At 36.8% G+C, this 12,500-nt stretch overlaps 1 protein-coding gene across 2 annotated transcripts in view; it reads left to right on the top strand.

Moving 5' to 3' along the window:
• Nucleotides 1-7,544: 7,544 nt before the first annotated feature.
• LOC113064726 (glutamate receptor ionotropic, kainate 2-like) overlaps nt 7,545-12,500 on the top strand; it is a 37,323-nt gene continuing 32,367 nt past the window's right edge. For both annotated transcript variants that reach the window (XM_026235624.1, XM_026235616.1), the window contains exon 1: nt 7,545-8,025. In XM_026235624.1, coding sequence (XP_026091409.1) covers nt 7,911-8,025 — 115 coding nt within the window. In that variant the 5' untranslated portion in view covers nt 7,545-7,910. The remainder of the gene's footprint in view (nt 8,026-12,500) is intronic.

Here is a 12,500-nt window from a genome sequence, read left to right as displayed (position 1 = left end):
TCTCTACAGGATCCAGCATCACGAGCACGGTTTACAGCAGATCTGTCCCGGTGTAATAACACACATCCTCCGGAGCACAGAGCAGATGTTTAGCAGGACGTTCAAGCTGCACTTTTACATTAACTCAAATTCAGAAACGACTTCTTCAAAACCTTGATGGGAATATTAACGAAATATTTTTAGAATATTTTTGTCGGTAAAAAAAGTATATTTCTACATTGTTCATCTGTGTAATGTTACTCTTGTTTCAGAACATTCAGAGAACATTCAAATGTAGCAATCCCATAATGTTCAAAATGATCAAATGGAACGTTCCAATTAATGTTACGTGAAATGTTTATATAACTCTGAACATTCAGAAAAAAATGATCAAGTCTGTGTGAATTTTTGCAAAAAGTTGTTAGAGCACATTTTGTTAGCTGGGCTAGTCTTTACTAAAGTTCTCAAAATCTTTTTCAAACTGTGCTAATGTTTTATAAATGTTTCTTCTCATTTTCTCAGAACATTCAAAAGTAACGCTCCCATAACGTTTGCCAGATGATACAATGGAATGTTTCCATATTGTTTGCATAATCAATACAAACGTGTTTTAGTCATTTGAAAAACTGGATGTTTGGAGAATATTCAGACACATAATGTTCATAAATCAAACATTCTTGGAAATGTTGTGTTGTGTTGACAGTAGATCATACGACTCGTGCGCTGTGTATGACGTCATGATCAGTGTTAGACCAGTTATATATCAGTTACTAGTAAAATACACATTACTGGAAGATTTCACATGAAAGGAAAGTTACTTTTCAAATAAGTAGTGTACAGTTACTTTGTATATATAATATACTGTTTGTGATATTTGATATTTACTTTCCATAAAAAGAAACTAAGTATCTAACCCCATTAGTCACACAGTTGTATGTGAGGAACAGACGTGATTTCTCCTTCACAGTTGATATGTTTTAAATCTCTTGACATCACGTCTGTATTTCAGCTTGAATGTTTGTGAACTCCTGAGGATTCTCTGTATGTGAATGATGGATGTGCTGTAAACGCACAGATGATGGGTGATGAAGGCTCTCCTGCACACAGATCAGTGTTCCCTCGCTCTGATTGGGTGCCGCGCTGATGGGGTTTCCGTGGTAACAGCTGTCCATTCGCGAGCATCATCACAGGGTTCCAGCGTCCAGACGTGATTGATGCTTGTCAAGATGTGAAACAGATGTTGAGTGGAGGAACACCTGCACGAACCACCAACCGTCTCTGTGTGTGTGTGTGTGTGTGTGTGTTAGAGATTCAGACACAGGCCAGAGAGAGAGAGAGAGAGAGAGAGATGGTCATTATAATGGATCAAATAAACAGATCAAAGAACCCAATAAAATACAATATTACAAAATTGTGATTCTTTTTTTCAGAAAACAAGAAATAACATCTTTAGTCATTTTACTTGCAAAATTCATTTAAAATTATCTCAATTCAAGAATGTTTTTGCCGTGCAGTGCTTATGTTGTACATGCATCGCATATTACTCCCAAAAAAAGAAGAGCACAGTATGTTCTTGAGTATATGCCATAAGCAGTGCATTAATATTGCATTCAGTGTGTGGACAGAGTCACCTGACCTTTGGTTAGAGGTCAAGAGGTCACGGTGTTTCCTCTGCAGACCAGATCTTCCTGCAGTTAGCACCAGTCTTGTGTCTTCATTTACACTGTGTGTGTGTGTGTGTGTGTGTGTGTGTGTGTGTGGAGAAAAATAGCACATATAGAGCTGAATATTCAAAGTCAGCAGCTTTACAGAGAGAGATACAGATAAACTAATGGAACGCAGGATGATGAATGACTGTAGGTCTGCTTGTCATCTCTGTCCTGTGTGTGTGTGTGTGTGTGTGTGTGTGTGTGCAGGCACATTTGAACACTAATGAATGACAGCACAGGGTCATCGCTGGGAATGAAATGGAGTCACGCTCTTCAAGGGCCGAATAATTAGACTCTATTCCATCAGCAGCGCTGCGTCCTTGTGTCATACACACTGCGTTCTCTCAACGATTCACACACACACACACACACACACACACACACACACACACACACACACACACCTCACAGCTACTAACACACTGCTGTGATCCGCTGCTGACTGACAAACACACAACATCAGACACATCAGGGTTATTAAAGCAAACTAAAACCAAAACCATAAAAAATTAGTATTTACTTGAAATAATATTTAAATGATTTATTTCCTCATTTGCACTTAGTTTAACATGAACTACAACAACTAAAATAAACTGTCATGAGATTTAGAAAAGTAAAAACTAATAAAACAAAATCTTGACAGAAAAATTGAAAACATTATAAATAGAAAATATTAAAATAAGAAAAAATGTGTAGCTCATAATTGTTTCTCTATAAAGTCTCACAGTAAAGAACTGTGTTGAGATATATCAATATATCAAAAATTGTCAAATTAAACTATTGACTATTCCTCTCAGAACTGCGAGGTAGAAATAATGTGGGTAGAATGTTGTAAGAAACTATATTTTTTAACCTTTAAATAACATTATAATTACCTATTATTACCTTACAAATACAGTAAATGTTCAAATAATGAGTGTTAAAATAAAATGTAACATTTTGGGTAGAAATAAAGAGTATAGAACAATGTTAAAAATGTTTTTGTAACCTTTGAATAATGTTCTAATCTTGACAAAAAAAAACACAAACATTTTAGCATTTTAGAAATATTTGGAAAAACAATGTTAAATTTGTTTCCTGGTGTTTTAACATTCTTAGAATTAAAAAAAAAAAAATGTTCCTATAACATTATGCTTCTGGTAAATATGAAGTACATGTAATCATAATATTGTAAAAATACATTGTTGTAACCTTTAGATAACGTTATTCTAACCATGACAAAATTCAACATTTTAATAACACTTCAGAAGCATATCATTTATTAGTATGCATGAGCTCATTATAATGCATTTCATTTGTACATCCACCAAAAAAAAAAAAAAAAAAAAAAAAAAAAAAAAGGTTTAATTCAGTTTTAGGTGCAATATTGTATTGTGCCAGCTCATGCATCAGCCTGTGAGTGGAAGGTCAGGCGCAGTGCAGTGCATTGTGGGATACTCTGTGCATGTAGTAGTGCATACTTCTGAGTGTCTCTTGTTCTGCTGATCTGATGCACAGTGACTCCTCCTTCTTTTCTTCTCGTATGGCAGCACAAGTGTCTCTATATTCAGAGATCTCTCTCTCTCAGTAATGAATGATCCTCTGCGAGCGCTGACACTGAGAGGCTGATAGTGTTGCTCTGTGTCGAGCCAGTGTTTCTTCCTCCTGCTGTGTTCTGAGCTCCTCTTCCTCAGCTATTATCTCACTTCTGCATTCACACACACACACACACACACGGTCATACAGCACACGCGTGTCCTTGAGCCGTCTGTAGCTCAGAGAAACAGGAGCTGTGTCCCTTGGGAAGGTGGAACTGTTTTACACTCTAGATATTAGAATTATCTATAAAATCTTTATATACTTTAAATGATATATATGAATATAAATATACAAGCATCTGCCAGATCAATAAACATAAGTGTGAATCTAATTATAGAACAGATCACTGTTTTGTCTTTTCTTCCAGATTTCTGGAGTGAATGAAGGTACTCACTCATGATTATTAATCCTCGCTGTCAAATTCTGCTCCGTTTTGAGCTTCAGATACAATGTGGGGAGCTTTTCTCTCACAAAAGGGCTTATGAGAATCCTAATTACTGCAATAAGCCCTTGGGGAGCGTTTCTCTGTGGTTTTGAGTGTGTGAGCGCTGCAGATATGGCATTTTCATTAAGTCACGTAACATGAGAGTGAGAAGAAGCACAAGCGTGCACTTTACATTAAGAGCTGATTGTTCTGGCACCCATTTTATTATTAGGAGCTTTTTCGTGGCGTCTCGCTGATGACACTCAGAAATGAGCTTGTAAACACATCCAGGCGTCCTTAAAGGGGTCATGAACTGAGAAAACTAAATTCCCTTGACATAAAAGAGCTCATTGTGCAATAAAAACATCCTGTAAGTTTCAGAACTCAAAACTTTGTTGTTAGTCTAAAAACAGCTTATATTAAAGGCAGTCTGCCAGAACCAAAGCTTGTGATGTAACAGTGTGGATAAACCCGACCTCCACAGATCAATACCTGATCTACATCACTGTTTAACTCCGCCCACTGCAGCACGTTAAGCCCCGCCCGCCATCTTTACGTCACTGATTGTTAAGCCCCGCCTACCGATTACACGTACCTGTCTGTTAAGCCCCACCCACCATTTCTACATCACTGTCTGTTAAGCCCCGCCCACTGATTCTAGGTTCCCACCTGTTAAGCCCCGCCCACCGACTCTACATTGCTGACTGTTTAGCCCCGCCCACTGACTCTACATTGCTGACCGTTTAGCCCCTAAGAGTAGCCTATTCATGGGTTTTTAACCTAAATGACTGCAGCGTCCATCTGTGAGGAATGTAGGCTGTCACAACTATTAGCCAATCACAGCAGTGGGCGTTTACTTCTGAATCTACAGAGCTCTGATGAAGGGGTTAAAAACAGGACAGAAAATAGCCTGTTACTTCTAAACTATGATGTTTTTTAATGTTTGATGGCATTATAAGTGTACCTCAGAGAACAGGACAAAATGACCCCTTCTAAGACTGAGGAAGATTACAGAGGGTTTGAGAAGGGTTTCGCTGCTAACTCGCTTTGCTAACAAGCTGCTAGCGGTTTGGCGTCCAATCTGTTGTGATCGTTCTCACACTGGTGCTCCCGCAGGAACGCTTCACCGCTCAGAGCTGTTCCCCTTCAGAGCTCGCTCACTTACTGAACCAATCACCAGGGTGTGTTCACTGAGGTCCTGTAGCTGCACTGAAGCTAACGACCTGCGCTCGCTGAATTATTGTCATTAATAATGGAACTATTTATTGAACTGATCTGACAGAATTCAACATGGATCAAAACAAATCTAGCATTGGATGAATACAGAAAGCCAAAAATAACTGCGGTGAAAGAAAAACCGTGAGAGTAGAAACCTGCTGGAAAACTGATTTTAATGGTTCCTTGAGGGTCTCTACTGCTAATTTACTGCCTTCTGTTGTTATACATGCTAAAAATCAATAAATCCTGATGGAATGCATCCTGAAACACACTACTGGACAGGGTTGCCAGGTCTGTGTAACAAAACAACACCACAACAAAACTCAACATATGCTACTTTTCTGTGATTTTGTACATTTTTTCATTTATTTACTTGATGTATTTTTCTCGTCTGTGCAATCTACTCAAATCTTCTCGACCGCTGCGAGAGAAATGCAGTTTGATGCATATTTAATTCCGTCAGACTGAAGCTCTTAATTGGTGAATTACGGAGCCGAAACCCGTCTGTTTTCTGGTCTTGCGCTCGCTCTCGGTGGCACAGGTGTGCGATCGGAGCGCTGGGGATGTTTTTTGGTGTTAAATGAATCATTTCCTCCAGAGAACAGAAGTCTGAGATGTTCACATCTGCTGGTGCGCTCAGGTGTCGGAGACTAGATCTGAGCCAAAACCTACTGTAGACAGCATTATAAGACACTCCTGATGATTGAACACAGCAATGTTTGGCCAACATCATATACATCTTCAATGTAGAAGGCAATGCATTGAAAGCTGAGAGAAATGTTGATTATAAATGTACTTGCACTATATAAATGCAGTACTTAACTCAATATTTGTGTACTTTTCTGCATGTTTGTTGATTTGTGTGGCGTCTGCAGTCTTTCTGCTGTGTTGGCTCGTGTTCCAGTGTGTAAATAGATTGAGCAGAGCGCTAACGAGAGCTGGGTTACAGCACAGACGCGCTGAGAACAGTGTTTGTGTGTCATTCTCTCGCTTGGACCGCATTAGTGTCCTGTTACCATGGCATCCGCATCACTGTCATCACTCCGAGAAACAGAGAAGAAGAAGAAGAGCGAGATCCCACGGGAACACAAGTCACACCACAGATCTCATTAAGATCTCCATTACTTCTTCAAGTAAGCATGCACAAGAATCCAATGAAGACTGTCGCTGAAGTCTCCTGCCGGGAACTCAATATGAAAATAATCTGCATTTATTCTTAGCTCTGTACTCGTGCTGGAAACCAGAACGAGTGAATCTGTGAATCCGTGTTTGTGAACAAAACAGTTGAACGAATGACTCAATGACTCATTCATAAAGACAGCTGTGTGTATTGTTCCCAAATGAATCAGTTGCTTTTATAAAACGGTTATTCCATATCTGTAGTAAGGTTTCACAAAAATAAAATCAGTATTCTTCCTCCAAACAATGCAAGTAGCTTTTGGATATTTTATCGTGGACATCTTTGATGTTGTGCCTTTAACACACACATATGGAGATGCAGACGTGTGTGTGGATGTTATCCCATTCAGTCGCTCCATAACACCCTCTCTGCCTATTTCCATAATTATGATAATGCCACAGATGGCGAGCGTCTCAGACAGTCCATTTCTCTGTTTACAGCAGCATTTGTGTGTGTGTGTGTGTGTTCGCAGTAATGTGAGTGACAAACTTAATCATCTGCATCTTCACACTGTCAATCCCTCAGGGACCTCCTGCAGATCAGTGTGTGTGTGTGTGTGTGTGTCCCTCGCAGATCATTTCAGCTCTACCTCAGTCTCACTCACTATATCCAGAACCCTGGAGAAACCCTTCCATCTGTGTGTGTGTGTGTGTGTGTGTGTGTGAGTGTGAGTGTGTGTGTGTGTGTGTGTGAGTGTGTGTGAGAGTGTGTGTGTGTGTGTGTGTGTGAGTGTGTGTGTGTGTGTGTGTGAGTGTGTGTGTGTGTGTGTGTGAGTGTGTGTGAGAGTGTGTGTGTGTGTGTGTGTGTGTGTGTGTGTGTGTGTGATCTCTACGCGTCTCTCAGTGAATCAAAGGCCTCTTTCAGTCTCTCTGAACATGTCCTGATCACGCTTCTGCGGGACGAACCTTGAGATGATTTAGTGTAGTGCACCGCTGAATCTCATCTGGAAATGTCTGGGTCATAGCTCACTTCAAAATCCAAAGAGAAAATCAAGAAAATTGTGCCTTTTTATTGCTTCAACATCAACAGAAAGGCACTCACGGCTGAAAAACGGACGAAAACTGAAATTAAAAGGACATTTTCACATGCAGTCCAATGAGAACGATATTAGTTGCTTAGTGAATGAAAATAAAGACTACTCTTAATGTTTCTGATTGTTCGTGTCAGTGAAGTGCATGTTATAACCAGCTTTAAATCCCTTAAAAAAAGTACATTAATAAATACAAAATTAAAAACTTGGTGTCACTGTGAAAATCAGACAAATATACAGAAGTAAGAACTGCTCTAGGACAGAAGTGTCTGTTAAAGCCAAACACCGCTTAGTGTGGAGTGAAGCATGCTGTATACAGACAGAGTTCCTGATGCACACTTTCTCTCTTCACAGCGCGCAGAGGAACAACTATGATGACATCCTTCACTCATGGCGTCACTCTCATGATGTCTCGAGACTGCGGAGGTCATGTGATGGTGATAAATAAAGATGAGGATGCGTCTCTGTCCGTGGTGCTGAATCACAGCTCGGTGCTGTAACGGTTCTTCACTGAGTGTTTCCGTGCTGAATGCACAGCAACGCGCCCCAAACGACTACTTGTTGACGCTCGCGTTTAGAGGCGCGTCGGTGTTGCGCGCGGTGCGTGACGCGCTCGTCTGAATGAACGCCCCCCCGCCCGCGCGCGCACAGACTCGCATGCAGTCTCCGTGATTCTCCGTTAGATCCGGTGCAGTGCAGTATCGCGGATTCACACACGCTTCCGTGAACCGGAGAGACGCGCGCTGAACGCGGACGGTCATGCCGTGACGCGCCGTGTTCGTGAAGCCGCGGATGGTGATGAAGAGGATGATGATGATGATGGTGGTGTTACCGGGGCTCGTGATCAGACTGACGGTGGTGATGTTCGTCGCCGGTTCGAGCGGAATGCCGCACGTGCTGAGATTCGGTGAGAGATGATCGATTGTTTATTTGATTGATTCGTTGACTCTGATTCAGTCATGTGTGTGTGTGAGAGAGAGTGTGTGTGATGCATCACCGTGTGTGTGTGTGTGTGTGTGTGAGATCAGGCCTGGCGGAATCACATCTGTGAACTGAAGATCGATAATCAGCTGCGATGTGGTCAAACATGTCTTACTAAATCACCATAATCACGAGTCACAGACGGCCGCATTGTTCATCTCGAGATCTCCGACAGTGTGTTCAGTGCGACTCACTTCCAGATCTGTGACTTCAGCCCTCATCTGTATGTTTCTGAACATGCATGCACTGTGCTTTTGGTTATGACCGTTTTCGTTTTGTGTTTTGACATGCACATGGTAAGCGGAATCAAAATGTTTACTGCAAGAAGAAAAATACACTATTTTATGCAATAATACAGTAACAATTTCTACAATACTAACTTAAAAAGTACAATTATTGGAAATTAAATGTGCATTAAATTATAGTAACTAATTACATTTAAGGTGTAAAAAAGATAAGTACAAAAAAAATGTAATAATTAGAAATTAAATATGCATGTAAATACATTTAAAAACACAAAATAAATTAGCATTTAAATAATTAATAAATGCAAGATTTAGATATATAACAAATGTAATAAATACAAAACAAATAGAAGATACATTTATTATATTTAATAAATGGAATTACAAAATTCTAAATTTAAATTAAATTCGCAACTTGGAAACTAGTTAATGACAAAAACCCACTGTTGTAAGAACAAAAGTGTATTTCAATGCAAAATACATCTTCGAGGCCAATAAAGGCATGTTATATATACAGACAGTTTACACTCTTTACAGTGAGCATATGAATAAACACGATAACATTCTTCATGCATTGTGTTCAAAGAAAGTGAAAACTGTGGAAAACGTGCCTCAATTATTGTAAACCATGACTGTATTTTTATTCTTGCATGAAACATTGTGAACCTATCAGTCCTGTGCATGTCCAAAAACCCCAAACACTGTTTGTGTCCAGAAGTAAACACAGTGATGGAGTGTGTGACGTCTGAAACGTGTGCTCACAGAAGGTCAATGATGAACGGCTGCGTTTATGAAGTCTGCGTGATCTCGCTGGTCCTGTGATGCTCGCTCGTCTTCATCAGTCTTCAGCGTCACAGGCTTCATCAGTGTGTGTGTGTGTGTGTGTGTGTGTGTGTTTAAGAGTCGGCACGCGTCCGCTCTGCTATGAGCCTCCAGAAGCACAGATGTGTGTGTGAAGAAGAGCATCTTTGTTCATCATCACCCTCATTAAATATATTTAAATAAACTTTAAATTAATAATGTATGTAAGCTTTAAATCAATAATAAAACTAAAAAAAAAGAAATAGTAATTGGACATTAAAATGGGCATTTAAAAACATAATAAATTAATAATAATTAATAAAAATAATAAAAATGTATAATTAATATTTACTGCACATTTAAAATATTTCTTTATTGCTGTAATACTCAAATTATTATTTTTTTAATTACAAATATTTAATTTGCATTTAAAATTAAAATTAAACTGGCATTTAATTTCATATATCAATAATTGAATGTATATTGCAAGTGGGTTCAAAATGTTTATTGCAAAGAGGGGAAAAAAGTAATAATTTATACAATAACTTTAAAATAAAAATAATAGAAATTAAAATAGCATCTGAATGTAATAATAAATAACAAGAAATTAACTATGCATTTAAATCAGTGTAAAAACAAATGAAAATTTTAATTTAAATAATAAATATAAGATTTAAATTAAAGATAAATGTAATAATAAAAAATATTAGAAATTAAATGAGCATTTAATAAAATACTATATGTACTTTAAAACTACATTTAAACTTGCAGTTTAGCTGGAAACAGTTAATGACATAAATACACAAAAGAATTTTGGGACAGTTTAGTTTTGCATTAACAGTCAGATTTACTTACAGTAAGAGTCTCTTAAGTGATGCTTTATCATTGAGTTTATTATTATTGAAGGATTCACCAGGATTCGGCTCAAGGATGTGAATCTAACGAACACCTTTAATGAGTTATGAATCACACCGGCTTTGTGTTTGTATCTGAAGAGGGTTTGAGATCACTCTGGAAGACTTTGCCTGAAAGAGTCATCTGATGCATTGTGTGTTCAGAACAATGATTCAGTGATTCGTTTCCTCTGTTATCTAGTTTTTTTATACTACTACTACTAATAAATATTAATAAATCTTTATTTTAAAGAAATAATCACATAGAAATATCAACAGCATCTGTATTAAAACTATATTCACTGTAGGTGAATAATCAGTATTTAATCTTAAATCGAAAGCTAAAAAATATTATTTTTCTTACCTCATTGGCAGATTATTATTATTTTTTTTTTGGCTTGTTTTAAGCAAAAACTCATACAATTTCGGTAATTTTTTCGAAAAAACAAGACATAATATTTTAAGTCATTTTACTTGTAAATTCAAGAATTCTTAGTGATTTATACTAGAAAACAAGACAAAAGTACTTAAGAAGAAAATCTAATAAGTAAAAAAAAAGAAGAAAAAAGAAAAGTTACTTACTGAATCCACGTTTTTGAACGAATCGAGTGAGTCGGTGATTCAGTAAGCCATTCAAAGACTCTGAATGAATCAGTCGTTTGAACGAATCGGTTGAATGAATGACTCACTCATCCAAACAATCATGTGCTGCCCCCTACTGGTACAATATATATTATAAATAACAAAATATTTAAACATTATTCATTCTTAAAGCAATAAAGCAATTTTTTGTATCACTTTATTTAATTTGATCTATTTGATTGTAAATAAAAACTAATACTGCATTATGCTGACACTTTAAGTGACTTGAAGAAAACTGATTTCAGTCATTAAATCACTGCAGGCTGCAGACGTGTGTCTTGACTAGATGCAGTCAGTTTTTGGGCTTTGCATGTTAAATGGGTTCAGGTTTATGTCTGTAAAAGCAGATCTTCAGGAGTCTTGATGAAGGGTTGTGTGATAGACCACACTTAAACCAGAACAAACCTCGTGTAACCAGACGGCAGAAACGGCACGACTATTTTCTGCGGCAGTAAATTGCACCTTTCACGGTTTAAAAATACAAGCAGAGCTTTCAGGAACAAAGCTGAAATCCATTAGCTATTAGCATGCGCGGCACACACTAGCCCAAGATGATTGATCCCATCTCCTCACACAAACACCATTCATGTGCTTTACATTAACTTCAGCAACATCATTCATTTATGCATGTTTAATAAAAATAAAAAAATCAACTGACACTCCATCACATAATGTTTTTGTATTTACTGTTATTTATGTTTTTAATAAAGTCACATATTCTTATTGGCATTTAAATTAATCTATTAATTAATATCCAAATACATAATTCTATTTTTAATTAATTAATTTCCTACATATTAAATATAATATCTCAAAATGATAAAAAAAAAAAATAGAAATTATAATATATGAATTATACAACACTAATCATAACAATATGATTTCTCAATAAAAAAAAATATATTTTCACAATTTATATTTTATATCTTTAATTTAATTTCTAATTTAATATTTTATATCTTTAATTTAATTTTAAAATAATTTACAAGATATATATATATATATATATATATATATATATATATATATATATTTGATACATTAATATATATTAAACATTATTTCAGAATATATTTAAATTATAATTTATATATAAAGTATATAATATTGAAATAAATACATTTAGAAACATAACTATGAGAAATTAACATATAAATGACATTAAATGTTATAAAATAATGCCTTATAATAAAACATACAAATGATATAAAACTATATATTTTATAATTCTCAGTTATTGCTCTGTTTTTATAATTTATTTATATCCAGGGTAAGTCAAGTGCTCATGTATATTGAATGTTAATTATTAAAGTCAGCTGATTTCTGCTCAGGAAGACGGTTTATTTGTGTTTCTCTTCACTTCACTCTCAAACGAAGAGAACAGCCGTCAGGTCTGGATAACAACAGAGCGTTTCTGTGAGATATAGAGTTTGACAGATCGCCTTCAGATCCTCACAGACACCGAACTGAGTCCTGGGAGCCGCAGGTCAGAGGTCAAACGAGGCGATGAGAGAATGATGTGAGATCCGGAGTCAGTGATGCTTGTGTGTTTCCTTTGAGAAGATGCTACAAAGGTCACGAATGACACAACACTGTGTGTTATCTGCTGCTGCTCGTGTTGAGACACACACACACACACACACACACAGAGCTCTGGCCTTGTCTGCACTTTATGCTTTATGTTTCTGTGTCTATTCCTGTTATTTTGGTGTCAACTTGATTTTACAACATGAAACATTTCTTCATTCAAGCCGTTTCACTGTTCATCTTCTTATTAGAAATGTTTATTATTTATATGATCACATATAATGAGACAAAGG

The sequence above is a fragment of the Carassius auratus genome, chromosome 4 (genome assembly GCF_003368295.1).
Source record: "Carassius auratus strain Wakin chromosome 4, ASM336829v1, whole genome shotgun sequence".
Taxonomy (NCBI): domain Eukaryota; kingdom Metazoa; phylum Chordata; class Actinopteri; order Cypriniformes; family Cyprinidae; genus Carassius; species Carassius auratus.
Note: the sequence above shows the minus strand (reverse complement) of the source record. Positions and strands in the feature narration are given on the sequence as shown.